The sequence below is a fragment of the Pseudorca crassidens genome, chromosome 1 (assembly GCF_039906515.1).
Source record: "Pseudorca crassidens isolate mPseCra1 chromosome 1, mPseCra1.hap1, whole genome shotgun sequence".
Classification (NCBI taxonomy): Eukaryota; Metazoa; Chordata; class Mammalia; order Artiodactyla; family Delphinidae; genus Pseudorca; species Pseudorca crassidens.
In genome coordinates this window covers 83,625,490-83,637,736 of record NC_090296.1, presented here as the reverse complement: position 1 = coordinate 83,637,736, position 12,247 = coordinate 83,625,490, and the positions used below count along the sequence as shown (strand labels likewise).

Below are 12,247 nucleotides of genomic sequence, written 5' to 3'. Positions count from 1 at the left end.
TTTTTTTTTTTTGAAATACAGTTGATGTACAACATTACATTGGTTGTAGATGTACAGCATAGTGATTCAGTATTTTTACAGATTATACTCCATTAGTAGTTATTACAAGATAATGGCTACAATTCCTTGTGCTATACAATATATCCTTGTTGCTTATCTATTTTATACAGAGTATTTTGTATCTCTTAATCCCATAGCCCTAATTTACCCCTCCCCTCTTCCCTTCCCCCTCTGGTAACCACTAGTTTCTTTTCTATATCTGTGAGTCACTTTCTGTTTTGCTATATACATTCATTTGTGTTATTTTTTAGATTCCACATGTAAGTGATATCATATAATATTTGTCTTTCTTTGTCTGACTTATTTCACTAAGCATAATATTCTCTAGGTCCATCCACATTGCTGCAAATGGCAGAATTTTATACTTTTTATGGCTGCGTAATATTCCATTGTATATATATATTTATAACACGTCTTATCTGTTTGTCTGCTGATGGACACTTGGGTGGCTTCCATATTTTGGCTATTGTAAATAGTGCTATTATGAACATTGGGGTACATGTATCTTCGAATTAGTGTTTTCATTTTTTCTGGGTATAGACCCAGGAGGGAATTGCTGGGTCATTTGGCAGTTCTATTTTTAGTTTTTTGAGGAACCTCTGTACTGTTTTCCATAATGGCTGCACCAATTTACATTCGCATCAACAGTGTACAAGGGTTTCCTTTTCTCCACATCCTCTCCAACATTTGTTATTTGTAGGCTTTTTGATGATAGCCATTCTAACAGGTGTAAGGTGATATCCCATTTTGTTTTGATTTGCATTTCTCTGATAATTAGTGATGTTGAACATCTTTTCATGTGCCTGTAAGACATCTGCTTGTCGTCTTTGGAAAAATGTCTATTCAGATCTTCTGCTCATCGTTTGTTTTTTGATATTGAGTTGTATGATCTGTTTATGTATTTTTCTGGTTGTTTGTTTTTGTTTGTGTTTTTTTGCGGTACGCGGGCCTCTCACTGCTGTGGCCTCTTCCGCTGTGGAGCACAGGCTCCGGATGCGCAGGCTCAGCGGCCATGGCCCACGGGCCCAGCTGCTCTGCGGCATGTGGGATCTTCCTGGACCGGGGCACGAACCAGTGTCCCCTGCATCGGCAGGTGGACTCCCAACCACTGCGCCACCAGGGAAGCCCTGGTTATGTATTTTTGGTATTAACCTTTTGTCAGTCATATCATTTGCAAATATTTTCTCCCATTCTGTAGGTTGTCTTTTTGTTTTGTTGATGGTTTCCTGTGTTGTGCAAAAGCTTTTAAGTTTAATTAGGTCCAATTTGTTTATTTTTGCTTTTATTTCTTTTGTCTTTGGAGAAAGGTCCAAAAAATTTTTGCTACAATTTATGTCAAAGAATGTTATACCTATGTTGTCTTCGAGGAATTTTATGGTTTCAGGTCTTACATTTAGGTCTTTAATCTATTTTGAGTTTATTTTTGTATATGGTGTGAGGAAATATTGTGATCTCATTCTTTTACTTGTAACTGCCCAGTTTCCCCAGCACCACTTCTTGAAGAGACTGTCTTTTCTCCATTGTATATTCTTGCCTCCTAGGTCATAGGTTAATTGAACATAAGTGTGTGGTTTTATTTCTGGGCTCCCTGTTCTGTTCCGTTGATCTATGTGCCTGTTTTTGTACCATGCTGTTTTGATTACTGTAGCTTTATAGTATAGTTTGAAGTCTGAGGGTGGTACCTCCTGCTTTGTTCTTTTTTTCTCAAGATTTCTTTGGCAATTTGGGGTCTTTTGTTGTTCCATCTGAATTTTAGGATTATTTGTTCCAGTTGTGTGAAATGTCATGGGTATTTTGATAGGGATTGCATCAAATCTGTAGATTGCTTTGGGTAGTATGGACATTCTAACAATATTAATTCTTCTAATCCAAGAGCACAGGATATTTTACCATTTCTTTGTATCATCTTCAATTTCCTTTATCAATGTTTTATAGTTTTCACAGTATAGGTCTTCAACCTCCTTCGTTAAATTTATTCCTAGGTATTTTATTCTTTTTGATGTGATTTTAAAAGAGATTGGTTTGAAAAGGGAAAACTTTTTTCTGATAGTTCATTATTAGTGTATGGAAAAGCAATAGATTTCTGTATATTAATCTTGTATCATCTACCTTGCTGAATTCATTTATTAGTTCTAATGGCTTTTGGGTAGAGACTTTAGGGTTTTCTATATTAAAGTATCATGTCGTCTGCAAATAGTGACAGTTTCACTTCTCCCCTTTCAATTTCTGTGCCTTTTCTTTTTATTGTCTGATTGCTGTGGCTAGTACTTCCGATACTATGTTAAATAGAAGTTTCAAGAGTGGGCAACCTTATCTTGTTCTTGAATTTAGAGGAAAGGCTTTTAACTTTTCTCTGTTGAGTATGATGTTAGCTATGGGTTTGTCATAAATGGCCTTTATTATGTTGAGATATGTTCCCTCTAGAGCCACTTGGATGAGAGTTTTTTCATGAGTGAATGATGAATTTTGTCAAATGCTTTTTCTGTGTCTATTGAGATAATCATGTAATTTTATCTTTTCTTTTGTTAGTGTGGTGTTTCACATTGATTGATTTGCAGATACTGAACCATCCTTGAATCCCTGGGATAAATCCTACTTGATCATGGTGTATGATCCTTTTTGTATATTGTTGGATTTGGTTTGATAATATTTCACTGAGGATTTTTGCATCTATATTTATCAAAGATATTGGCCTGTAATTTTCTTTTTTTGTAGTATCTTTGTCTGGTTTTGGTATCAGGGTAATGGTGGCCTTGTAGAATGAATTTGGGAGTGTTTCGTCCGTTTCAATTTTTTTGGAATAGTTTGAGAAGGATGGGTACTAGTTCTTCTTTATATGTTTGGTAGAATTTACCCATGAAGCTATCTGGTCCTGGACTCCTGTTTGCTGGGAAGTTTTTTTTAATTACAAATTCAATTTCACTACTAGTGACAGGTTTGTTCAAATTGTCTGTTTCTTTGTGAGTCAGTCTTGGAAGGCTATATGTTTCTAGAAATTTGTCCATTTCTTCTAGGTTGTCCAATTTGTTGGCATATAATTGGTCATAGCATTCTATTCTGATTTTTTGTATCTCTGTGGTATCAGTTGCTTTTCTTCTCTTTTATTTCTTATTTTATTTGGGTCCTCTCCTCTTTTCTTCTTGGTGAGTGTAGCTAAAGTTTTATCAATTTTGTTTACCTTTACAAAAGAAAGCAGCTCCTGTTTTCATTGATATTTTCTATTTTTGGGGTCTCTATTTTATTTATTTCCTCTTTGAAATAAATCCTTCAATTTATAAATCCTTTATTATATCCTTCCTTCTGCTGACTTTGGGCCTTGTTTGTTCTTTTTTTTTCTAATTCTTTTAGGTGGTAGGTTATGTTGTTTATTTGAGATTTTTCTTGTTTCTTGATAAAGGCCTGTATCTCTATGAACTTCCCTCTTGGAAATGCTTTTGCTGCATCCTGTAGATTTTGGAGTGCTGTGTTTCCATGTTCATTTGTCTTGAGGTATTTTCTGATTTCCTCTTTGATTTCTTCATTGACCCATTGGGGGTTTTTTGGGTTTTTTTGACCCATTGGTTTTTTTAGTAGCATGGTGTTTAGTCTTCACATGTTTGTTCTTTTCCCATTTTTCTTTTTGTAATTGATATCTAGTTTCATACTGTTGTGGTCAGAAAAAATGCTTGATATACTTTCCGTCATCTTAAATGTGTTGAGACTTGTTTTGTGGCCTAGCATGTGGCCTAGCATGTGCACTTGAGAAGAATGTGTATTCTGCTGTTTTTGGATGTACTGTCCTGTAGATACCTATTAAATCCAACTGGTCTATTGTATCATAAGACCACTGTTGCCTCATTGATTTTATGTCTCAATGATACATCCATTATAGTAAGTGAGGTGTTAAAGTCTTCTACTATTAATGTATTATTGCCAATTTATCCCATTTATATCTATTAGAATTTGCTTTATATATTTAGGTGCTCCTGTATTGAGTGCCTGTATGTTAATAAGTGTACCATTCTCTTCTTGTATTTTATCATTATATAATGCCCTTTTGTTATAGGCTTTGTTTTAAAGTTTGGTCTGATATGAGTATTGCTACTCCTACTTTCTTTTCATTTCTGTTTTATTATATACCTTTTTCTATCGCCTAACTTTCAGTCTGTGTGTATCTTCAGCCCTGAAGTAGGTCTTTTGTAGGCAGCATATTGAAGGGTCTTGTTTTTTATTTTTTGTTTTTTGTTTTTTTCCCCAATCAGCCACCCTATGTCTTTTGATGGGAGCATTTAGTCCAGTGACATTTAAGGTAATTATTGGTAGGTATGTACTTATTAACATTTTATTACTTGTTTTCTTCTCTGTTTATTACTTCTTTTTGTTTCTTCCCTTTGTTTCCTTTTGTTTCCCTTTTTGTTTCTTCCCTTTGTTTAGTAGTATACTTGTGTTCCTTTACTTTTAGTTTTTATGTATCTATTTTAGGTTTTTGATTTGTGGTTACCATGGGGTTCATATATGTTGATCTATAATTATATCTACTTGTTTGAAACTGGCTGTCATTTAAGTTCAAACACATTCTAAATGATCTACATTTTTCACTCCCTCACATTTTGTGTTTTTCATGTCATATTTTACATCTTCATGCATCCCTTATCTGTTTGTTGAGTTATAGTTGCTTTTACAATATTTTGTCTTTTAATCTACATACTGGCTTTTTAAGTGGTTGATCCTCAATCCTTGCTATATATTTGCCTTTCCTAGTGGGATTTTCCCTTTCCTATAGATTCTTTATTCTTTTCCAATTACAGGAGACCCTTGAATATTTCTTTTAGGGTAGGTTTAGTATTGCTGAGTTCTTTTAGTTTTTGCTTGTCTGAGAACTTCTTTATCTCTTCTATTCTAAGTGGTAATCTTGCTGGATAGAGTATCCTAGGTTGCAAGTTTTTCCCTTTCAGCACTTTGAATATATCATGCACTCCCCTCTGGCCTGCAACGCTTCTGCAGAAAAATCAGCTGATGGCTTTATGGGAATTCCCTTTTATATAGCTCTTTGTTTTTCTCTTGCTGCTTTTAGAATTCTCTCTTTAACTTTTGTCATTTTAATTATGATATGCCTTGGTGTGAGTCTGTTTGGGTTCATCTTGTTTGGGACTCTCTGAGTTTCCTATACTTGGATATCTGTTTCCTTCTTCAGTTTTGTGAAGTTTTCAGCCATAATTTCCTCAAATCCATTTTCTATCCCCTTCTGTCTCTGATCTCCTTTTGGGACTTCTATAATGTGAGTGTAGGTATGCTTAATGTTATCTCAGGGATCTCTTAAATTGCTTTTATTTTTTAAAATTAGTTTTTCTGTCTGCTGGTCTGATTGGGTGATTTCCATTATTTTATCTTCCAGATCACTTATTCATTCTTCTGTATCACTTAATCTGCTATTCATTCTTTCTAGTGTGTTTTTTATTTCAGCTATTGAATCATTCATTTCTGATTGGGTCTTTTTTATATTTTCTAGTTCCTTGTTAAAATGTTCACTGTTTATATCAATCCTTTTCCCTAATTCAGTTAACCTTATTATTACAAATGTTTTGAATTCTTTATCTGGTAAATTGTTTATTACTATTTTATTACTTATTTTTTCAGGGTTTTTCTCTGTCTTTCAATTGAGAGTAGTTCCTCTGCCTTTTCATTTTACTTGACTTTCTCTGCTTCTGTGAATTTAGGTAAAACAGTTACTGATTGTGTTCTTAAAGGGGGGTTATTATGTGGGGGCATCCCTGTGTGGGCTGCATGTATCGTTGCCTTGGGTGGGAGAGCTGGATTGAGGTCAACCCAAGTCATATTTTTCCTCAGGGTTTTCCGGCAGCTATCCCCTTGGTAAGGGGTGGGGCTGTAGATATAGGGGCTAGAACTGGTGCTGTGTATGAAGTAGGACTCCCTCTCTGCTCAGTGGCTGTCACTGCCCTGTTAGGGGTGAGGTCTGATCTCAAGTTGCTGGAGCAGAAGCCCTGGAGGTTGGACCCGAGCTGGCTCTGCTCCCTTTAAGTGTGTGTTTTTCCCTCTCCCTGTACCGGGACCCTTGTCACAGAGGGGGCAGTGCTGAAGTAAGTGGGGTCCATGCACTGACAGTGGTCAGATGTGATGCTTGTGGAGGCACCCATGTCTTTGCTCAGACGCAGCCTCAGGTGCAAGTCCCCTTTGCCCCTCACAGCTGATCACTGCCCCCAGCCTCTACCACCCCTGCCCTGTGGCTTAGCCACTCTGCAAGGCTAGCAGGAGCCATGTGCCCTCTTGATGTGTATCAGGAGGTGAGCTGTGGTGGAGGAACTGCTGTCAGAGATCTGGGTGGCTTCTGAGGAGCCGCTTGAGTAAACACCAGCTGTGGCCACCATCACCCCACCCGGGCTCCACCTTGGGACTGGGTTGCCTCTGTGTCCCACCTTTGAGTCTTTCCTTGGTCATGGGTGCCTCAGATCCAGTGCCATGCTGTGGCATGGGGGTAGCAGGGCTGGAGGTCAGGCTGGGCACACGGTGAGGCGGTTGCGGTTGCAGGAAACCTGGCTGCCCTGAGCAGACGTCTCTCCGCCCTGCCTGGGGGTAGTCAGTGCACCTACGCTTCTCAAGGGCAGAGTCCAGGGTAGCCCTTCTGTTTGTCCTAGTGGTCCTCCAACCAGCTAAGGGGGCTTGTCTCCCCTGTGTAGGACCCCAGCCTGGGGTGCCCAGTCTGTGGCTCGAACTGCTCACTCCCCAGTGCAGGTGTCCGCCCGTGTAATCTCCCTTTTCCTCCCATTCCTATTGCAGGGGCACAGGTCCCAACCCGATTGCTTTCCTTCTCTTCCTGCCTGATTCTCTGTGTATCTTTCTTACAGCCTTGGTTGTATAGGAGTCCTTCTGCCAGTTTTCAGAGAGCATTGTTTCACATGGAGATGTGTTTTTGATGTGTTTGTGGGGGAAGGTGAGCCTTATGTCCTTTTACTCTGCCACCTTGATCCCTCCTCCTGAAATACTTCATTTTTCATGTTTGTGCTTTAAGCTTAGTGGTAACTACTGTTATTTGACTTTCTGGATACAAGGTCCAGTAAGGTCAGTGTTGTACTCACTTACTGTTGGGGTTTCAGGAGATGGATAAATAGTCCCTTCTCTTCCCCACCCCATCAGACCAGTTGAGAGATGGATAGATTCTGACAAGTGGAGATCAAGGAGGTTGGCTTTATTGCTGATAAAACGTAGGGGATTGTTGTTACCTGGGCAGGCAGCCAAACGGTCTTCCTAATGCTACACCCTCAAAATGAACTTATACACCCAGTCACTGGCAGAGGTGAAAAGCCTCACCCATGGAGACCTGTCCATGTGGAGCAATAGTACAGAGGAACAAAGGAGCACCCTGGGCGGGGGATGCTGACCCCCTTGGAGGGAGGAGTGAGCTGAGTATGCCATTTCTTCCCCTAAACTCACCAGTCAGATAACTGACTGTTCTTCCCATGGGGAGAGGGGAGGTGGGGTGGGGTGATGCTGGATATGCCCCCACTGTAGGTTCCTCCACATGGAAGTGTAAGGAGAGTAAGTGGTCTTTGGTCCCATCAACCTGGGAGACACCACCAAGTACACTGGTGCTTCAGGTCTATGGTTAGTCTAGTACTTAAGTATCTTATGCTGAATTGCTTCCTAGATAATCAAAAAGGCATCTATGCATGTACAGTATTCTCTTTTTCCCAACAGGCACTTGAACTGCTTATCAACATAAATTCATATCACAAAGAGGAAAATATGATTAACAAATAACAACAATAAAATAGGGCAAAAAGGGACACAAAGTCACATAGTAAAGAAGGAGGACGGGACTATATTAATTCTTCATGGAAAAACAAAGTGGAATTTCCCATAGGACCCATTTAGTGAATAATGTTCTTAAAAATTTCTAACAGATAAGGTTTTGTTTTTTTTTTTTTTTGCAGTATGCAGGCCTCTCACTGTTTTGGCCTCTCCCGTTGTGGAGCATAGGCTCCAGACGCGCAGGCTCAGCGGCCATGGCTCACGGGCCTAGCCGTTCCGCAGCATGTGGGATCTTCCCAGACCGGGGCACGAACCCGTGTCCCCTGCATCAGCAGGTGGACTCCCAACCACTGTGCCACCAGGGAAGCCCCCAAGGTTGTTTTTAAAATAACACCCCTAAATGAAAACTAGGGTGACCAACTGTCTTGGTTTGCTCAGGGGTGTCCTGGTTTTACACTGAATGGCCCTTGTCTTGGGAAACCCTCAGTCCCTGGCAAACTGGGCTGGTTGGTCACTCTAAATTGAAACTGAGAACATAAAACCAAGGAGCAAATTAATTACCCAAAGGACAAAGTTAATAGAGTCCAGGTAAGTAGCGAGATTCGAGGCTAGAACCTAGATGAGCAGAGAGATGCCTTGTTCACCCACCCACCAGCATGATCTGGTCTAGTGTTAGGAGTGTGGGCTGTGGGTGAGACAGACCTAGGTTTGAATCCTTGCTCGGCTTTTAGCAGACGATCTTATGCAAGTTACTTAATCTCTTTCTCCTCTCTACCGTGGTTCCCTTATCTGTAAGATAAGTTGGCTTTAGTACTTACCCTCTAGGGTTGTAATAGGGATCAAATGAGAAAAGCCACATAAAATGATTAGCTCAAAAAAAAGATTAGCTCAGTGACTGGACTTGGTTGGCCTACATAGTATATATTTAACATTTCATCAGGAGATTTCTCATAAAAGCCTGGATTTCTGACTTTTCTAACAAATGAGCAGGTCTTCCACTGGGGAGGAGAGCTGAATAGCAGATGTTCCCTTTAGAAGGAGCATGTACTCTCCTGGAAAACATGGCCCTGTTTGGCCCTCTACTTCATGTGCTTGGTCCTTTGGGACCATATGATTTCCATCCCATGTTATAAGCCTTTGCTGCTTAGAGTGTTGTCCAATCACTGGGGGCTCATTAGAAATGCAGGGCCTAAGGCCCCTTGCACTTGAATAAGATCCTCCTGTGGTACTTACAGTGAAGTTTGAGAAAGCACTGTTACAAACCACCAGAGCATTATTCCTAACCACGGTGAAGGTAGAGATCATCTGGGAAATTTTTTGTTTGTCTGTTTTGTACCTATGTCCAAGGCCCAAGCCAGACTTACCGAAATCAGAGTCCCTGATGTAGAGTATTCAGTCTGTCAAATTAATGCAAGCCACAAGATTTTGCTGTGCATATTTGAGAAATATGGCATTCAGTTTAGATGTAGGAAAGCTAATTATGTTATCCTGTTGGGGTCTTCAGATAGAACAAGTTCTAAACAATGACAGCTTTACAATCTAAATATATTTCATGTTGAAATTCTGCCCATCAAAGGATCTGATTGTAACTCGCTCAGTGAAGCATGGTTGCAGGTGGACTGACTTTTGGGAAGATGTTGCAGTTTGAAGGAGGTGTGTGTTAGTGTGTATCATTACTCGTACCACCTGAACAGTTTGAAGGGAACTAGATTGTTTTGAGAAAGTTTTCATTGTTGTACTATAGTCTTACTGGTTTGCAGTGGAGGCAGTGAGATTCTGAAAATAATACTACTACTAGCTGACTTTTTTCTTTTCCACTAAAAAATATTTTGTCTTGTTCTCAGGGATGTTTAACTCATCATTGCTTTGATGGAGTTCTCTTTCTCTCAGTGTGTGTCTTCAGGCCTCCTAGTTATTATTTGTTAAATTACTTTTCCAAGGCTACTGATTGCTTCTCAGATGCTCTTAGTAACTTAATCAACCCTCCAAAATTTCTTTGATCAAAATATCAGAGCTGCCATGTTAGAAATTCCCAGGGCTAATTCCTGTTTTATATAAGACCTTAGTATATAGTAAATTTATATCTGATGAATTTATCTTTTCAAATTACTTTCATTTCCTTTAACTCAGTTCTTCTTCAGGTAGACTTTTCATATAAACATTTGCCGCTGATTATTTTCTCTACTATAAAATATCACTTTCTCTAACTGTTTTGTTTAGTAGTATAAAATGAACAATGTTGGAGAGCTTTGATGTTTAACTGTAATGAACTTATCACTTTATCAGGTATTGGGAACTTCTGATTCCATTGCTTCATTCAAATTGAGTGAAATGAAAGTTACTGAAGATCATTACTGTAGACTAGATCTATGGACCAGCGGTATTAGCATCACCTGGGAGCTTGTTAGAGCTGCAGAGTCCCAGACCTACCGTATCAGAGTCTGCATGTTAACAGGATGCCCCCAGCAGTTGATTTGTATGCACAGTAAAGTGTGAGAAGATCTGAATTAGATGGTTTGCTAGTCACTCTATTTTAGGATTATAAAAATACCAGCATATGTGGTGGTGGTGAAAATAATGTCAGAAAGTATCTTCTTTTCCATCTGCTCAATCCCTGCTTTATCTTCTTGAATTTCATTTTAATGAAGGTCACTACCTTTTCTAGATTGTCTTCTTATCTCCCCAACCGTCCCTGTTGTCCTTCTTGTGGGTAACCTTTCTCTTAAGCACTGAGAGCATGCATGTCCTAGCTTGAGTTCTCTACTCTTTCATGGTTAGTATTTTATTTGGAGACACACTTAGCCAGTATGGGATCATCTGTGCTTTGTGTACTTTTGATTTTCAGAACTCTCTCCTTGGCATCTGCCTCAGGTCCGCCTGGCATGTTAAGCTTTACTGAGTCCATGCCTTACACCATGCTTCTTACCTCTGACTGCACATTAGATTCATCTGGTGAGATTTAAAAACAGGTTAATGCCTCGGTTTCATTCCAGAATTAAATTGATTTCTAGGGGTTGGCTCTGGGCATCTGTATTTTTTAAAGTCAGTTCTGAGGATGGGGTCTGGGTGATTCTGTTGTGTAGCTATGATTAAAACCACTGCTCCAGGGCTCCATTGTATTCATTCATGAAGGATGCTGCTCCTAGGTTATCAGGTGAGTAGGACATGATCACTGCTCTGAATTATTTCATAGGCTACTGATGAAGGCAGGCACTTAAGCAGATCATCGCAGCATAGTGGGACAAGTAGAATATAAGAGCTTCCTGACAAAGTATTTGACAACACTAGAGGGAATGATGAACACTGGAGAGACGGAGAGGTGGCATTTGAATTGAGCCTCCAAGGATGAGTGGTCATTTTCTGGGTGGGCAAGAGGGAAAACACTCCACAGAGAAGGACGAGCACTTATGAAGGCGAGGGGCTGTGGTCTTATCATCGCTCATTGCATGTGTGGGCTACTGAGGTGCACTTCTCATCCATCCCACCTTCCTCTACATCCTGTTTACTGTTTCTTCTCCATGCATTGACACTATCACTACATTTCTCACTTTACTCTCTGAAACTCCAAATCATTTACCCTTAATTATTAGGTTGATTTTTAAAATTACAGCTTTATTGACATCTTTTTTAAATACCTGTGTTAGTTTCCTGCGGTTGCCACAACAAATGATCACAACAGAAATTTATCATCTCTTAGTTGTGGAGGCCTGGAGTCTGAAATCAAGGTGTCAGCAAGGCCACACTCTGCTTGGAGGCTCTAGGGAAGGATGCTTCCTTGCTTCTGCCACTTTCTCAGGCTGTGGACATTCTTTGGCTTCGTCGCTTTGTGACCACATCCCTCCCGTCTCTGACTCTGTCTTCACATTGCCTTCTTCTCTCTCTGCGTGTGTCTCAAATTTCCCTCCACTTTTCTCTTAAAAGGACATTTGTTAATGAATATAGGGCCCACCTGGATAATCCAGGATGATCTTATCACAAGATCCTTAATTAAGTATGTCTGCAAAGACCCTTTTCCCAAGTAAGATAAGTTTCATAGGTACCAGGGATTAGGATGTGGACATAACCTTTTTGGGGCCACCGTTCAACGATACCATACAATTCGGTGGGTTTTAGTATATTCACAGAATTGCGTATCCATCGCCACTATCAATTTTGCATCATTTTCCTTACCCCAGAGAAAGACACTGTACCAACTTGCAGTCACTCCCCATCTTCTCCCAACCCCCCAGCCATAGGTGATCACTAATCTACTTTATGACTCTATGAATTTGCCTAGTCTGGACACTTCATATAAATGGAATCATGCAACATGTGGCCTTTTGTGTTTGGCTTCTTAGTATAACGTTTTCAAGGTTCATCCATGTTGGAGCATGTATCAGTACTTTACTCTTTTATTGTTAAATAATATTCTTTTGTGTGGGTTTACCACATTTTCTTTATT

General features: G+C 39.7%; 1 protein-coding gene across 3 annotated transcripts in view; it reads left to right on the top strand.

The window, feature by feature from the left end:
• FSIP1 (fibrous sheath interacting protein 1) overlaps nucleotides 1-12,247 on the top strand; it is a 206,536-nt gene that overhangs the window by 190,366 nt on the left and 3,923 nt on the right. For 2 of the 3 annotated variants that reach the window (XM_067742611.1, XM_067742593.1), the window contains one exon: nucleotides 4,302-4,348. The exons of the other annotated variant lie outside the window; for it this stretch is intronic. In XM_067742611.1, coding sequence (XP_067598712.1) covers nucleotides 4,302-4,348 — 47 coding nt within the window. The remainder of the gene's footprint in view (nucleotides 1-4,301; nucleotides 4,349-12,247) is intronic. 3 annotated transcript variants of the gene reach the window in all.